The sequence below is a fragment of the Salmo trutta genome, unplaced genomic scaffold (genome assembly GCF_901001165.1).
Source record: "Salmo trutta unplaced genomic scaffold, fSalTru1.1, whole genome shotgun sequence".
Taxonomy (NCBI): Eukaryota; Metazoa; Chordata; class Actinopteri; order Salmoniformes; family Salmonidae; genus Salmo; species Salmo trutta.
The window spans coordinates 2,847,493-2,865,367 of NW_021822941.1; the positions used below are offsets into that span (position 1 = coordinate 2,847,493).

The 17,875-nt window shown below is 46.9% G+C and overlaps 1 protein-coding gene across 1 annotated transcript; it reads left to right on the forward strand.

Moving 5' to 3' along the window:
- The first annotated feature begins 5,247 nt into the window (after nucleotides 1–5,247).
- Nucleotides 5,248–15,879, forward strand: LOC115187381 (heparan-alpha-glucosaminide N-acetyltransferase). Its single transcript, XM_029746457.1, has 12 exons — nucleotides 5,248–5,266; nucleotides 8,203–8,377; nucleotides 8,524–8,554; nucleotides 8,817–8,977; nucleotides 9,074–9,189; nucleotides 10,838–10,959; nucleotides 11,280–11,406; nucleotides 11,505–11,591; nucleotides 11,909–11,986; nucleotides 12,867–12,937; nucleotides 13,620–13,732; nucleotides 13,951–15,879. Exons 2-12 carry the CDS (start codon nucleotides 8,317–8,319, stop codon nucleotides 14,130–14,132), a joined length of 1,149 nt encoding a protein of 382 aa, XP_029602317.1. The 5' UTR covers nucleotides 5,248–5,266; nucleotides 8,203–8,316; the 3' UTR covers nucleotides 14,133–15,879.
- The last annotated feature ends 1,996 nt before the right edge of the window (nucleotides 15,880–17,875 follow it).

Below are 17,875 nucleotides of genomic sequence, written 5' to 3' on the forward strand. Positions count from 1 at the left end.
TGGACATTTTTAACTGGAAGTTATGGAAAGATCTGTGCTTCTGTTTTATAGGAAAAAGTTCCACGATGAAACTGATATTAGATGTAGAGAATGTAACATCTGCATATGTTGTCATCAAGTAGCCTATTCATTTATATGCCATTGTAGGCTACTGTAAATATTTGTGCCCCTTAGTTTAGCCTACGTGGAGCTGGCAAACCGATGAAAAAATAATAGCCTATGACCTCAGTGTATTGTTGTTGTAGCCTTGTGTTATTATGCAATTATTAACGGCCATGTTTAGTCTGTCAATTTGAAAACCATGCTGCTAATCTTTCAGTTCACATCTTGCCTTGGCTACTATCTGAAATGAGATGTAGGCCTATCTGGGGCTATAGGCTACCTGCATCTAGCTAAGCAAACCATGGCAAAATTGAATTAGCCTACAATCCTAATCCCAGATTTTAGTCAGTAACATATACCTATTGAAAAGAAAAGTCAATCTCGCAAAATATGCCATTTATAACAGTTTGTGTTCTTCACATCTGACACATAGGTCTAATAACGCACATTTGCCAGAAGACAGGATTTTTTAAAAGTTTGTCCAAGTGTTTCTTGCTCAGAGATTTCGAGTTCCTCTGTCCAACTTTCATCACTCAAACTCTCCTGTCGGATTGATCTGTAGTTATGCACATGCGCAAAAGGGATTTATTTACAATCATAGCAGTCAAACGTGTTTAATCGATATCCATTGATGGAAAATGATCTGGCGAGTTTAATAAAGGCAAATCTTATTTTCTCTTGCGACATGTTCAAATTCCTTTATTATGTCACCGAATTTTGCTTCTTATTTCGTCGGTATTCCTTCTTAGCTAATTCGCTTGATAAATTATTGGAAAAGGGTTTATTGGATAAATGTGGCAACTCCTCTCTTGCTCAGATACAATTTGCAGTTTTACTTAATTCTCCATACTGGCTAATGATTATAACAACGATTCTGATCCAACCATTAATTCATACATTGTTTGTGCCCCTGGCCTGAGAGGATGGAAGTTCAACATGCAGCTAGATGTAGAGGCTAATGTTAACTAGCTAACGTTGACCATGAATGGAAGTTATGCTAGGCGAGCATTTTACCATATAGCCTAGAACAACAAAAATAAGAAAGCGGGTACCTGTATGACAGAGTGATAGACCATTTCATCAACATGAAAGAGAGGAGGAGCATTTGCTTTTCTCTACAAGTAGGGTGAGTTCAACGTGTTTCTACTTGCACACACACACACACACACACATCAGAAATATGGACATGGCTTCCCCAGTAGTTTTACAACACACGCACCGCTACTGGAAATCGCAGTCATCACGAGTTGATTCATGTGCAGCGGCCGTTATGTAATCGTACTTTGACCCTCCTCGCTCCCACTAGCATGTAAAAAACAAGGTGGGATCGGAAGTGTTTATGGAAAAGAGGCAAGAATAAAAGAAGAACCACAAGGCACATCTTCAGATGCGGTGGGGACTGGGAGGGAAGGGAGAAAAACATCAACATGTGTACAGCCAGAAAGCATTACAAGGTGTTTTTTCCTAGCAGTGGTTACTTTGCTGGTGGCCATTTGCGTGGCAGAAGTCCCCTGTAAGTAAAATGATGAATAGTTAATTAAATCCATCCGTGCTAGTTTAAAAAAAAATCCCCAAGGCTAACGGTTAGCTAGTTAAACCAATATGAAAACTCACTCTTTGTGTGAAAGTTTACGCCACAAATGATTGAAATATCTCAGTTCGGTGGTTTCATTTCCTCGGTTTGGGTCGTAGAAAAGCGACAGACGTGGTAGAGACCAACGGGAGCCGTAGCTAGCCACGTAATGTGTGCTGTAGCTAATGCTAACTTGGGAATCTCCTATCAACTACAACGGTGTGTAGTTACATTTAAGGCATGTAGTTTAATGTTACCTTGGCCAATGTCAGCCACCGAAAAAAAACGCTGGTTTAGCTAACCGCCCTATATCACAGCAACGTTTAAACTTCCCGGCTCCTCGGGATATATTTTCTTCTTCTTCTTCACTTGGAGGAGAAGTGGATTAATAATCACATGATATCGGGAAGTGTGATAGCTCATAACGTCATGCCTCCCCTCCCTCTCTCTCTCTCTCTCTCCTCTCTCTCTAGTGTGATTCAGTAACTAGCAGCAGTCTGAAGGCTAGTAGGGCTGTTGACTGGAGGCTAGTCTTGGCTAGCTTAGCTACCGATCACATTGGTTAGGGGCTGACTACGTCTTATTCGTGGTAAGTACTGTGCATGCCAAATGAGGACAATGGCGTTTGAAGGATAGTCTGTACAGCAGGAGTTTTTGATTCAAAGGTAAACGGTTGTCAACAACAACGAGGAGAGTATCAGTCACTAAGCAGCTACTGCAGTGTAGGCCTGCTATTGATGGACCATTGTAACACGTTCTATCTACATTAGAAATGTGTGTGTGTGTGTGTGTGTGTGTGGTGTGTGTCTCAGCGTAAATATAAGCCTCTATTTACACCACTGTTCATCAAAGAATGTGTGTGACTATTCTTATCAGATCTGCGGTGTCTCATGTGCTCTCTCTCTCTCTCTCTCTCTCTCTCTCTGTGTGTCTCTCTCTCTCTCTCTGTGTCTCTCTCTCTCTCTCTGTGTCTCTCTCTTTCTGTCTCTCTCTCTCTCTCTGTGTCTCTCTCTGTCTCTCTGTGTCTCTCTGTGTCTCTCTCTCTGTCTCTCTCCTCTTCTCTGTCCTCTCTGTCTCTCTCTGTTCTCTCTCTGTCTCTCTCTGTCTCTTCTCTCCTCTCTGTCTCTCTCTCTGTCTCTCTCTGTGTCTCTCTCTGTCTCTCTCTGTGTGTCTGTCTCTCTCTCTCTCTCTGCGTGTGTTCTCCAGTATGCCACCTCGGCATAAGGCTACAGTAGTAAAGATGGACGAGGCCTCTCTCACTGTGAACAACGAGCTGGGTGCTGAGATGGTCGTGAGCTGGCTATCAGACCACTGCTATCAGGTAAGATGACCTTTACTGCTGTATCTATCTCACACACACACACACACACACACACACACACACACTGTTGTCGTCATATTTCCCCTGTGCTCCAGTGTGTGTACCAGCCCCTGGGTGTGGTGCCAGCAGGCCCTGGACCAGGCATTCCCAGCTCAGTGGACTTCACCGTGGGCACACAGCATGGCATCACCCTGCAGCTCAACAGCAGCCTCGTCAGCCTGGAACTCTGCACGTAAGTAAGGACCCACCTATCAACATTACCACTACTAACCAACCAACTACCCACCTATCAACATTACCACTACTAACCAACCAACTACCCACCTATCAACATTACCACTACTAACCAACCAACTACCCACCTATCAACATTACCACTACTAACCAACCAACTACCCACCTATCAACATTACCACTACTAACCAACCAACTACCCACCTATCAACATTACCACTACTAACCAACCAACTACCCACCCTGGCCCTATGTCCAGCCCTGTTCCCTATATAGTGAACTACTTTAGACCAGAGCCCTATTCCCTATATAGTGAACTACTAGTGACCAGAGCCCTATTCCCTATATAGTGCACTACTAGTGACCAGAGCCCTATTCCCTATATAGTGCACTACTTTAGACCAGAGCCCTATTCCCTATATAGTGAACTACTTTAGACCAGATTCCTATTCCCTATATAGTGAACTACTTTAGACCAGAGCCCTATTCCCTATATAGTGAACTACTAGTGACCAGAGCCCTATTCCCTATATAGTGCACTACTTAGACCAGAGCCTTATTCCCTATATAGTGAACTACTTTAGACCAGAGCCCTATTCCCTATATAGTGAACTACTAGTGACCAGGGCCCTATTCCCTGTATAGTGCACTACTAGTGACCAGAGCCCTATTCCCTATATAGTGCACTACTTTAGACCAGGGCCCTATTCCCTATATAGTGAACTACTAGTGACCAGAGCCCTATTCCCTATATAGTGAAACTACTATAGACCAGAGCCCTATTCCCTATATAGTGCACTACTTTAGACCAGGGCCCTATTCCCTATATAGTGAACTACTAGTGACCAGAGCCCTATTCCCTATATAGTGCACTACTTAGACCAGAGCCCTATTCCCTGTATAGTGCACTACTTTAGGACCAGGGCCCTATTCCCTATATAGTGCACTACTTTAGACCAGAGCCTTATTCCCTATATAGTGCACTACTAGTGACCAGGACTCTACTAAAGTAGTGCACTATGTAGGGAGAAGGATACCGTTTGGGACGTACCCTTTATTATAGATCTGAAAGTATTGGACCTCAGTGTCTACAGTTGGATTTTGGACTGTAGGGTATAATTCAATTAAATATCTAGGAAGTACATTGTATTTATACAGAAAGTACACTCACTGGTAGTAGTTTCCTGTCTCCTCCCCAGGGTTCATTTCCACTTTTGGGAGCATGGTAATTACTCTCTGTGGGTCAAGAACCTGAACGACTCCTCAGTGGTCAACTGTTCCGTGGTCACTGACACAGAAACGGTCAACAGCTACCTGCGTGAGTACCACACACTCACACACTCACACACTCACATCCACACACACACACACTCACACACACTCACATCCACACACACACACACACACACACCACACTCACACACTCACATCCACACACACTCACACACTCACATGCACATCCACACACACTCACACACACACTCACACACTCACATCCACACACACTCACACACTCACATGCACACACACACTCACACACACACACACACACACACACTCACATCCACACACACACTCACATCCACACACACACCACACACACACACTCACATCCACACACACACTCACATCCACACACACACACACACTCACATCCACACACACACACACACACACTTATGTTTATGCTCTGAAAACCATTATTTTGAACAATGAAATGCCTTTCTGTTCTTAAAGCCATCATGGTGGCCTTTCTGTTGTTCACGGGACTGGCGATACTGTCTGCTATTGGAGGCACAGTCATGGGTAGGTTTGGATTATTTTAGAAAACATAACACAGGTTTTCATTTACTATGTTTGTTACCGTATGTCATCCCAGTGTCTTGAAGCTGCCATCTGCATTTTTGTGGAGAGATGATCAGAGGCGTCTCCTAATCGTTGTATATGATTCTTGTATGGTACAGGCTGGACGTGGTGAAGAATCTGATGTTCCGAGTTGGGCAACTCCATGGGAAACTGAGAGGCTCATCAACTCAGTGGTCTCTGTGTGGTCATTCTCCAGACTTAGTTCTAGAACAGGGGTCACTACAGTTGATCGAGGGGGGGGGTCACTACAGTTGATCGGGGGGGGTGGGTCACTACAGTTGATCGGGGGGGGTCGCTACTAGTTGATCGAGGGGGGTCGCTACAGTTGATTCGAGGGGGTCACTACAGTTGATCGGGGGGGGGTCGCTACAGTTGATCGGGGGGGTCCACTACAGTTGATCGGGGGGGTCGCTACAGTTGATCGGGGGGGGGGTGTCCGCTACCGTTATCGGGGGGGGTCGCTACAGTTGATCGGGGGGGGTCGCTACAGTTGATCGGGGGGGGTCGCTACAGTTGATCGGGGGGGTGTCGCTACAGTTGATCGGGGGGGTGTCGCTACAGTTGATCGGGGGGGGTCGCTACAGTTGATCGGGGGGGGTCGCTACAGTTGATCGGGGGGGATCGCTACAGTTGATCGCGGAGGGGATCGCTACAGTTGATCGCGGGGGGGTCGCTACAGTTGATCGCGGGGGGGTCGCTACAGTTGATCGGGGGGGTCGCTACAGTTGATCGGGGGGGTCGCTACAGTTGATCGGGGGGGTCGCTACAGTTGATCGGGGGGGGTCGCTACAGTTGATCGGGGGGGGTCGCTACAGTTGATCGCGGAGGGGATCGCTACAGTTGATCGCGGGGGGGTCGCTACAGTTGATCGCGGGGGGGTCGCTACAGTTGATCGGGGGGTCGCTACAGTTGATCGGGGGGGGCTACAGTTGATCGGGGGGGGGGTTCGCTACAGTTGACGGGGGGGGGGCTACAGTTGATCGGGGGGGGTCGCTACAGTTGATCGGGGGGGTCGCTACAGTTGATCGCGGAGGGGATCGCTACAGTTGATCGGGGGGGGTCGCTACAGTTGATCGGGGGGGGTCGCTACAGTTGATCGGGGGGGTCGCTACAGTTGATCGGGGGGTCGCTACAGTTGATCGGGGGGGGCTACAGTTGATCGGGGGGGGTTCGCTACAGTTGACCGGGGGGGGGGGGCTACAGTTGATCGGGGGGGGGTCGCTACAGTTGATCGGGGGGGGTCGCTACAGTTGATCGCGGGGGGGTCGCTACAGTTGATCGGGGGGGGGTTCGCTACAGTTGATGGGGGGGGCTACAGTTGATAGGGGGGGGTCGCTACAGTTGATAGGGGGGGGTCGCTACAGTTGATCGGGGGGGGCCGCTACAGTTGATCCGGGGGGGGGGGGGGGGGGCTACAGTTGATCGGGGGGGTTCGCTACAGTTGATGGGGGGGGGGGGGGGGCGCTACAGTTGATCGGGGGGTCGCTACAGTTGATCGGGGGGGGGGGGGTTCGCTACAGTTGATCGGGGGGGGTTCGCTACAGTTGATGGGGGGGGTCGCTACAGTTGATCGGGGGGGGGCCGCTACAGTTGATCGGGGAGGGGTCGCTACAGTTGATCCGGGGGGGGGGTCGCTACAGTTGATCCGGGGGGGGGGGGGTCGCTACAGTTGATCCGGGGGGGGGGCGTCGTACTACAGTTGATCCGGGGGGGGCGGCGCTACAGTTGATCGGGGGGGTCGCTACAGTTGATCGGGGGGGGGTTCGCTACAGTTGATGGGGGGGCCGCTACAGTTGATCGCGGAGGGGATCGCTACAGTTGATCGGGGGGGGGGTCGCTACAGTTGATCGGGGGGGGTCGCTACAGTTGATCGGGGGGGTCGCTACAGTTGATCGGGGGGGGCTACAGTTGATCGGGGGGGTCGCTACAGTTGATCGGGGGGGTCGCTACAGTTGATCGGGGGGTCGCTACAGTTGATCGGGGGGGGGTCGTACAGTTGATCGGGGGGGGGTCGCTACAGTTGATAGAGGAGGGATCGCTACAGTTGATCGCGGGGGGTCGCTACAGTTGATCGCGGGGGGGTCGCTACAGTTGATCGGGGGGTCGCTACAGTTGATCGGGGGGGGCTACAGTTGATCGGGGGGGGGTTCGCTACAGTTGACCGGGGGGGGGCTACAGTTGATCGGGGGGGGGGGCGGTACAGTTGATCGGGGGGGGGGGCGCTACAGTTGATCGGGGGGGTTCGCTACAGTTTGATCCGGGGTGGGTCGCTACAGTTGATCGCGGGGGGGGTGGTCGCTACAGTTGATCGCGGGGGGGTCGCTACAGTTGATCGGGGGGGGTTCGCTACAGTTGATGGGGGGGGCTCTACAGTTGATAGGGGGGGGTCGCTACAGTTGATAGGGGGGGGTCGCTACAGTTGATCGGGGGGGGGCCGCTACAGTTGATCCGGGGGGGGGGGGGGGGCTACAGTTGATCGGGGGGGTTCGCTACAGTTGATCCGGGGGGGGGGGGGCGCTACAGTTGATCGGGGGGTCGCTACAGTTGATCGGGGGGGGGGGGTTCGCTACAGTTGATCGGGGGGGGGTCGCTACAGTTGATCGGGGGGCCGCTACAGTTGGTCGCTACAGTTGATCGGGGGGGTTCGCTACAGTTGATCCGGGGGGGGGGGTCGCTACAGTTGATCCGGGGGGGGGGGCGGCGCTACAGTTGATCGGGGGGTCGCTACAGTTGATCGGGGGGGGTTCGCTACAGTTGATGGGGGGGCCGCTACTGTTGATCGGGGAGGGTCGCAACAGTTGATCGGGGGGGTTCGCTACAGTTGATCCGGGGGGGGGGTCGCTACAGATGATCGGGGGGGGGGCGCTACAGTTGATTGGGGGGGGTCGCTACAGTTGATCGGGGGGGGGTCGCTACAGTTGAGGGGAGTTTTAGTGTTCTTTTGTTGGGTTCAGAGTTATATTTTCTTCTCAACGTGGCTGAACTATGCTCCTAAAGCATTGTTCAATATCCTTGGTTCTGGAGAGCTTATACTATACAGGGTATGCAGGCTTTTGTTCCAGCCCAACACTAACACCTTTTGACTTACTCTCCTCTTTTCTCCTAGGAGCTGGGGTTTCCAGGCAGGACGGTGGAGACAGCCACAGACACCATACTCCCCGCCACCCCCAGCCGGAGGCTCCGATCCCTGGACACTTTCAGAGGGTTGTCCCTGGTCATCATGGTGTTTGTGAACTACGGAGGAGGGAGGTACTGGTTCTTCAGACACGAGAGCTGGAACGGTGAGTCCACCATTCTGAAATGGAAAATATTAAGTACACACTTCTAGTGGTTTTTAGCAAGTGCTGGAGATCCAACAATATGTTCAGGAAAAATTAGAAGACTGAACTGCATTGTTAAAATGACAATATTTTTCCCCTCTTCACAGGACTCACAGTTGCTGATTTGGTCTTTCCCTGGTAATATCAGTTTTTATATTTTGTATTTAAGGACAAAATGTATTGGCTTTTTATTGAGGAAATCTAACTTTGCTTCAAAGGAGGAAACTGTGTGCCTCTAGTGAAGTCTGTCTCTCTCTCTGTCTTTCTCTCTGTCTTTCTCTCTGTCTTTCTCTCTGTCTTTCTCTCTGTCTTTCTCTCTGTCTTTCTCTCTGTCTCTCTCTTTCTCTCTCTGTCTCTCTCTCTGTCTCTCTCTCTGTCTCTCTCTCTGTCTCTCTCTCAGGTTTGTGTTCATCATGGGCACATCTATATCCCTGTCTGTCAGCTCAGCCCTGCGGTGTGGTTTGTCTCGCTTCTCTCTCTTCACCAAGGCAGTCTGGAGGAGTGTTCAGCTCTTCCTCATAGGACTCCTCATCATCAACCCCAACTACTGCCAGGGACCACGTCAGTACACACACACACACACACACACACACACACACACGTGCTCACTCCCTTACAATGTTTTACTCTTCTAATCTGTGTGTGTGTGTACTACAGTATCATGGGACTCCCTGCGTATCCCTGGCGTGCTTCAGCGTCTGGCCTTCTCCTATCTGGTGGTGGCCTCTCTGGACCTCTGTGTTGCCTGGAACAGCCTGGACAACCTTCCTGTGGTCAGTCTCAGAATACATCTCATTATACTGATATAACTACATGTAGAATTAACAGGACCTCTGTAAATAAACTGTTATTATACTGTTATAACACAAATAACCATGTTATAACCATGTCTGAATCTGTGTGTGGTGAGAAACCGCCTGGACAGCCTACCCATGGTCAGACCAGCCTTATAACCACGTCCCGTGGTCAGACCAGCCTTATAACCGCGTCCCCGTGGTCAGACCAGCCTTATAACCGCGTCCCCGTGGTCAGACCAGCCTTATAACCGCGTCCCTGTGGTCAGACCAGCCTTATAACCGCGTCCCCGTGGTCAGACCAGCCTTATAACCGCGTCCCCGTGGTCAGACCAGCCTTATAACCCTGCCCCGTGGTCAGACCAGCCTTATAACCATGTCCCCGTGGTCAGACCAGCCTTATAACCATGTCCCCGTGGTCAGACCAGCCTTATAACCGCATCCCCGTGGTCAGACCAGCCTTATAACCGCGTCCCCGTGGTCAGACCAGCCTTATAACCGCGTCCCCGTGGTCAGACCAGCCTTATAACCGCGTCCCTGTGGTCAGACCAGCCTTATAACCGCGTCCCCGTGGTCAGACCAGCCTTATAACCGCGTCCCCGTGGTCAGACCAGCCTTATAACCGCGTCCCCGTGGTCAGACCAGCCTTATAACCGCGTCCCCGTGGTCAGACCAGCCTTATAACCGCGTCCCCGTGGTCAGACCAGCCTTATAACCGCGTCCCCGTGGTCAGACCAGCCTTATAACCGCGTCCCCGTGGTCAGACCAGCCTTATAACCATGTTATTACACTTGTAATCAAATATATGTCACAATAATGTCATGTCAAAATGTATCTCTAAATATATGTCGTAACGCTCACATTGAGTACAGCCGGTTACAGTCAGATCAATATAATAGTTAGTTTAAAACGTTTACATGCTTAGCAAGAAGAATGATTTCCCTAATAATCCTGTTTATATGGACACATCTGAAATCATACTACCTGATGGGACTTTGACAAACGCAGAAAATCGGCAATAAAAATGAACATTCAACCACAGCGACCATGTTATTTTTGTGAATCGTATTTGATTCTGAGTTTGGACACAAACTTTATATGTGAAAACTATTTCTAAGATGCATATTTAAAGTTGTTCTGAACTCTCTCGCGCGTAACAGGGAGGTTCGCTCGGCTGATGCTCAGATCAAATACACCTCTGGAACACCGATTTAAGATGCTTACAATGTCCTAATCGTTTAAAAGATAGCTCAGAAAACCAGGCCTGTGTTTACTTCAATTATGACCTTTTTACGCTGATTAAGATGAGCAGAGTAAGATGTTTACATTTCTTTAGCATAATCAGCGTGCTGCCATTATCAGTTTAATATCTAATTATTAATGTGCATGTAACCGTACTCATTGTCACATAACCATCTTCTGACACTCAACATCAGCTAACTGTGACATTGACCGTTCTAGATGTACGGAAGAGATTGTTTTCAGACAGAATTCACCCCCATTCCATTTCACTTGGTGTTAATGTTTTACCCGACTCATTGTCTGCTGGTCGGTATTGTTTCCATAGTGACCAAAACGGTTGTTTTGTTTTGGGGTTGTTTATTTTAAATATTTTTTTTTTACCCAGGATGCTTGGTGGTACTCTGCTCGTGAGTTCCTGCTCTACTGGCCAGCCTGGCTGTGTGTGATCGTCTTGGAAACCGTGTGGCTTTGTCTGACCTTCCTGCTTCCTGTTCCTGACTGCCCAAGGTGAGATAAGAGGGAAGACTATGGCTGTGAACACATTGAGACAACACAGTTTCCATGGATCTGTCGCAGGATGAATGACAACGGAGATGATTTTCCGACCCCCCCCCCCAAAAACAATGGTCTGACTTTTTACGTATGCAACTCGTCTGACAATAGTTGATTTGAGTTGTACTTCTGACGGACTAAACGTACAGTGATATAGTTCATATATGATTTAATCCTCGTCCATGAGTCTGAGGGTAGCTGGAGGTGATAGGAACGAGGAGATAACTAACACCTGACTCAAATCACCTACTGACCAGCATCTTCTCTCTCCTTAGTGGTTATTTGGGCCCGGGTGGTATTGGGGACATGGGCCAGTACCCTAACTGTACAGGGGGAGCAGCTGGATATGTAGACCGCTGGCTACTGGGAGAGAACCACATCTACCAAACACCTTCCTCGCGGGTGAGTTAACACTGACTTGTTTCAGGCAACAAAGAGAAAAATGACTTTCTGCAGGTGTTTTTTTTTTCTTCTCGTAACGTGACGTGTCCATTTTTCAGGTGATCTACAAGTCTCACATGCCCTTTGATCCAGAGGGAGTCCTTGGCAGCATCAACTCTGTCCTCATGGCTTTCCTGGGACTACAGGTCACTGGAATTATCATTCACTGTCTCGCTCTGTCGCAGTCTCTCTTGTCTCTTTCTTGCGGTCTCTGTTTCTCTCTCTCTGTGTCTGTCTGTCTCTCTCAACACTCCTTCTCTGCATCCAAACTAATCTGTGTTTCTCTCACATATTCCTTCCCTCGTCCTTCTCTTTCCAGTGGTTCTGTTTCTACACTACTAGACCGATGTGTGTAATTGCAGACGTGGAGTTGAATGTCTCAGCATAACTGAATGGATCAGTCTAATGTAATAAATGGGATTAACTGTGAGGCTCCGTTTTTGTCCCTGATATCTGTATCCAGGCAGGAAAGATCCTCCTCCACTACAAGGATCAGCATTCCAGTATAATGGCCCGGTTCCTCATATGGAGCCTGGTTATGGTGAGATGATCACATTGCTGTTTGTCATTACTGTATTAGCTTTTGGTATATAGCCTTGGTCTGTCGCGTAAGCCTTGGTCTGTCACGTAGCCTTGGTCTGTCGCGTAAGCCTTGGTCTGTCGCGTAAGCCTTGGTCTGTCGCGTAAGCCTTGGTATGTCGCGTAAGCCTTGGTCTATAGCCTTGGTCTGTCGCGTAAGCCTTGGTCTGTCGCGCAGCCTTGGTCTGTCGCGCAGCCTTGGTCTGTCGCGTAAGCCTTGGTCTGTCTGGTAGCCTTGGTCTGTCTGGTAGCCTTGGTCTGTCTGGTAGCCTTGGTCTGTCGCGTAGCCTTGGTCTGTCTGGTAGCCTTGGTCTGTCTGGTAGCCTTGGTCTGTCGCGTAAGCCTTGGTCTGTCGCGTAAGCCTTGGTCTGTCGCGTACGCCTTGGTCTGTCGCGTAAGCCTTGGTCTGTAGCCTTGGTCTGTCGCACAGCCTTGGTCTGTCGCGTAAGCCTTGGTCTGTCTGGCAGCCTTGGTCTGTCTGGTATCCTTGGTCTGTCGCGTAGCCTTGGTCTGTCGGGCAGCCTTGGTATATCATTTTACATTTTAGTCATTTAGCAGATGCTCTTATCCAGAGCGACTTATAGTAGTGAATGCATACATTTCATACATTTTTTTCTCCGTACTGGTCCCCCGTGGGAATCGAACCCACAACCCTGGCGTTGCAAACACCATGCTCTACCAACTGAGCCACACAGCCTTGGTATATTGCATCTTTTATCAGACTAAACCTCTCCATATGTCTTCATATGACAACACTGAGACATAGTAGCATAGTATTTCTGTGTTCACCGTGCATGTATTTTCCTTGTCAGCGTGATGTATCTAAATGTTTATCTTTCCAGGGAATCATATCAGCCACTCTGACCAAATGTTCACTGAATGAAGGCTTCATCCCCATCAACAAGAATCTATGGTAAGGAGACCAGGCCACATATAGTGCAGTATAACACTCAGGGCCAGTTTCCTGGACACAGATTAAATCTAGTCCTGGACTAAAGAGCACTTTGAATGGAGACTTTTCATTGAGCATGTTTCGTAGTCCAGGACTAGTTTTAGGCTAATCTGTGTGTGGGAAACTGGCCCTTGATATTTCCTAGTAGGGCCGGGACAATACTCGTTAGTGTCGTGGCAAGAAAACAGAATAAAAAGCTGATTTACCTTCTTTAGGAAAACAGCCCTGATGTTGGAAACAAACATCATTATGTTGGAAACAAACATCATTATGTTGGAAACAAACATCATTATGTTGGAAACAAACATCATTATGTTGGAAACAAACATCATTATGTTGGAAACAAACATCATTATGTTGGAAACAAACATCATTATGATGGAAACAAACATCATTATGATGGAAACAAACATCATTATGTTGGAAACAAACATCATTATGATGGCATCCAGAGTCACATTTATTTATTTTCCAAGTTGTAGCACACCATATTTTACATCCAGCAGGTTTTTAAAGCACCAAACCGTTTGCTTTGTGTTTTTATTTTGTTGCCATGGAATAAATGTAGCGATCCTGGAATAATTAGTGCCCTAGTTAATAGTGTAGTGTGGAATAATCAACCTCTGAGTTGTCTGTCTGTCAGGTCTCTCTCCTACGTGACCACCCTGGCGTGTTTTGGCTTGCTGCTTCTGGTGTTGATCTACTACACAGTAGATGTGAGGAGGTGGTGGTCTGGGGCGCCCTTCTACTACCCTGGTGAGAACTAGTTCTGTGTCAGCAGCTCTGCTTTGTACATTTATATATTTCAATCTGCATATATAGAAATGTAACGCATAGATCTGACAATGATCCCTATTCTGCGTGACAGGAGAATCACGTCTGTCCTAAACTATACATTTCTATCTAAATGTTACGCAACTCCTGAACAATCCCTCTGACCCCTGTGCTCTATCCTGACCTTTGACCCTTTCCAGGTATGAACTCCATCCTGGTGTACGTGGGACACGAGGTCCTGGAGGAATACTTCCCGTTCCGCTGGCGCATGGCCAACAACCAATCCCACGCAGAGCACCTGACCCAGAACCTATTGGCCACTTCCTGCTGGGTCCTCATCTCCTTCCTGCTGTACAGGAAGAACATCTTCTGGAAGATCTAGAGGGCCAGGACACGTTTCAATAGTCTTTCTTCAAGTCCTCTAAAGAGTTAGGGGGAAGGTCTAAGGGGCCGGGCTGCGTCTCATAAGTATTTTCTCAAGTCTTTCTGAAGGATCTACTCTCTTCAATTCCTTGTGTCCTGTAACCAACGATCCACTGGGAGATGTCGAGCTGGGCCATATCTCAATAGTCTCCTCAATTCCTTGTGTCCTGTAACCAACGATCCACTGGGAGATGTCGAGCTGGGCCGTATCTCAAAAGTCCTCAATTCCTTGTGTCCTTGAAGATCTTTGGCTGGGTTGCATTTCACTTGTCTTTCAGCAATTCCTTGTATCCTTTCTCCAGCTTCCTTTTAAAAAGGGATAGTGTAAAGCGTTTCCTCTCCTTGTTTCCTTTCCTCATGTGCTCTCCTTGCTTGACGCTGATGTTTTGAGAAGGGAACATAATCACTCAGGAAAAGGCTGGTCTGGGATTGTATACAAGAGACGCGGAAACTCAAGAAACCATGATTACCATTTTTCTGCTCATCAAATGTTATTAGTCACATGCGCCGAATACAACAGGTGTAGTAGACCTTACCGTGAAATGTTTACTTACGAGCCCGTAACCAACAATACAGTTGAAGAAAATAGAGATCATGGAAACAATGCTACAGGTTCTGGTCTACGCTACACTTTCACTATGGACACACAGTTCAGAGGTCACTGGGATGTGTGTGGGATCAAACTGGGCTTCACAAAAACAAAATGGAGTGTACAGCCAAACAGGTATTGAATAGTGTATCATGGATAATACAAATGTGTTGATTCTCGTTTGTGCATGTACGAGCGCTTGCTTTCTTGGGACTGAAACAACCAACGCCAGACCGTTGTAATAACTTGTACTAATTAATGACATTATCTTTTTTTTTTTTTTTCTTTGTTGCCAAAGTCATCAAGGAAATTTAATGATGGATGAACCAACCGCCAACTAACTGTATGTGTACGTTTCACGGGTCGTTCCACAAATTCAGTGCCTTTTTGAGAAGTGTAACTTGGTTTAAAAAAAAAGAAAAAAAAGGTTTGATTTCACCTCATTTTAATATTCTGTCATAAAGAGCACATATTCAACTTCATGGCAGGTTTTCCCATCTCGAGTACCACAGTAGGTGCCTATTCAATCCCAGATAAATTAACGGGGTTGATGATCTCATCGTAATTCCCATTGTGACGGGAGAAGGAAAGCTCGTGTGCAACATGGAAGTGGCAATTTAAATGCAAGAATCACCAAAAAAAAATTTTAATTGTTAAAACATTTCTAGCCTGTCTGTCTATGGGTAAAAGGGTTGACTTGTAATGCTCGACACGCTCAGTTTTCCAACACAAAACGCCAGAAAATGGCCATAAAGAGTAAAACCAGCTCACCTGCTTTTACATGATTTTGATTATTAGATGTTCAATGTCTCTTTTGAATGTTTTTTTTTTTTTGTTATGAAAAATTTTGCCCTATTAAAATGAGACTTCAGTTCACGCAAGAGGGTTCACTTTAAAATGAGGGACAGGTAATTTAATCCCTAAATAATCTTTAGAAATGACTTTGTCAAAGTAACAAAATAACTAGGGCTTTACAATGATGGTGAAAACATGGGGGACGTTTTTTGGGTTAAGTCGGTTAAAATCTTCCTAGAAGAAGTCGCAGAGGGTGCAAGGGAGGACATGTCAAATGCTGAATTATGTCACTTTAGCAAGTCTTATTCATATAAAAAAAAAATCGTAATGATTGAATTTTCCATGTGGTCTATATTAAAGGGCGCTTCATTTAATATAACAGGCTTTTTATTTTTTTTTTTTCTACTTAAAATATCAAAGGAATACAAAAGGACCTTTTTTCGTGGAATGACCCTCCATATGAACATACAGCAGTGTGCCAAAACACTACAGAAGAAGAAACCTTGGTCTCTTTTAAGTCCCAAATAGCACCTTATTCCCTTTTAATAGGGCACTACCTTTTAACCAGAGCCATATGGGTCCTGGTCAAAAAGGAGTGCACTACAAAGGGTACCATTTAGGATGTAACCTAGGACTTCCCTTTAAGTAATTGTACTGTATGATATGTAAATGAGCACAAAGAATGGCAGGGCACAACTATTCATGCAACACTGATGATTTATACCAAATTCAGACAACTGTTACTGTATTCTGTTACCAAATTCTGTTACCAAATTCAGACAACTGTTACTGTATTCTGTTACTGATTCTGTTACTGTATTCTGTTACCAAATTCTGTTACTGTACCATACTGAATCCTTCGCCCAAGTACTAGTATTTGTGTTTTAACGGTGTGGTTAATGAATTAAACTGTAAAAATGAAAATATATCGACCTAAACTCATGCAAATAATGTGATATGTGTACTTTTCATCATTGTGAATAAATTGTATCAATATCTTTTAAATGCGACCAAAGACGACTAGCAGTGCTATTTGATACAGTACCAAAAAAAAAAAACTCATTAAATAAATCTGAAAATGTATTCACTCACTGCTGTTATTCTCTCAGGGTAAGACCCACTGGGCAAACACTGGTTGAATCAATGTTGTCACCACATCCTTTCAATTAAATGACTTTGAACCAACGCGCATTAGACGTTGAATTGACGTCTGTACTCAGTGGGGAGCGTCTGCTAAATGACTCAAATGTAAATAAAGCTTCATGCCAAATGGCACCCTATTCCCTATATAGTGCACTACTTTAGAGCAGAGCCCTATGGCACCATAGTCCTTATATAGTGCACTACTTTAGACCAGAGCCCTATTCCCTATATAGTGCACTACTTTAGAGCAGAGCCCTATGGCACCATAGTCCTTATATAGTGTACTACTTTAGACCAGAGCCCTATGGCACCCTATTCCCTATATAGTGCACTACTTTAGACCAGAGTCCTATGGCACCATATTCCCTATATAGTGCACTACTTTAGACCAGAGTCCTATGGCACCCTATTCCCTATATAGTGCACTACTTTAGACCAGAGCCCTATTGGTCCTGGTCAGAAGTAGCAGGCTACACTATATAGTGAATAAAGCCCTATTGGTCCTGGTAAGAAGTAGCAGGCTATTCTATATAGGGAATTGGGGCGGCAGCGTAGCCTAGTGGTTAGAGCATTGGACTAGTAACCGAAAGGTTGCAAAATTGAATCCCCGAGTTGACAAGGTAAAAACCTGTCGTTCTGACCCTGAACAAGGCAGTTAACCCAGTGTTCCCCTGAACAAGGCAGTTAACCCACTGTTCCCCTGAACAAGGCAGTTAACCCAGTGTTCCCCTGAACAAGGCAGTTAACCCAGTGTTCCCCTGAACAAGGCAGTTAACCCACTGTTCCCCTGAACAAGGCAGTTAACCCAGTGTTCCCCTGAACAAGGCAGTTAACCCACTGTTCCCCTGAACAAGGCAGTTAACCCACTGTTCCCCTGAACAAGGCAGTTAACCCACTGTTCCCCTGAACAAGGCAGTTAACCCACTGTTCCCCTGAACAAGGCAGTTAACCCACTGTTAACTGCCTTGGCCGTCATTGAAAATAAGAATTTGTTCTTAACTGACTTGCCTAGTTAAATAAATAAAAATAGAGTTCAATTTACATCCTGACATTCTTTCCTTTTTGTTGTTTTCGACATTTTAACATTCCATGTGATTCCTTTAAATTATTTTATTTTAATTAAATATAATGTATTACATGTGATCTGTTTGCCTATAGTCCTTGTGCCGTTTTCT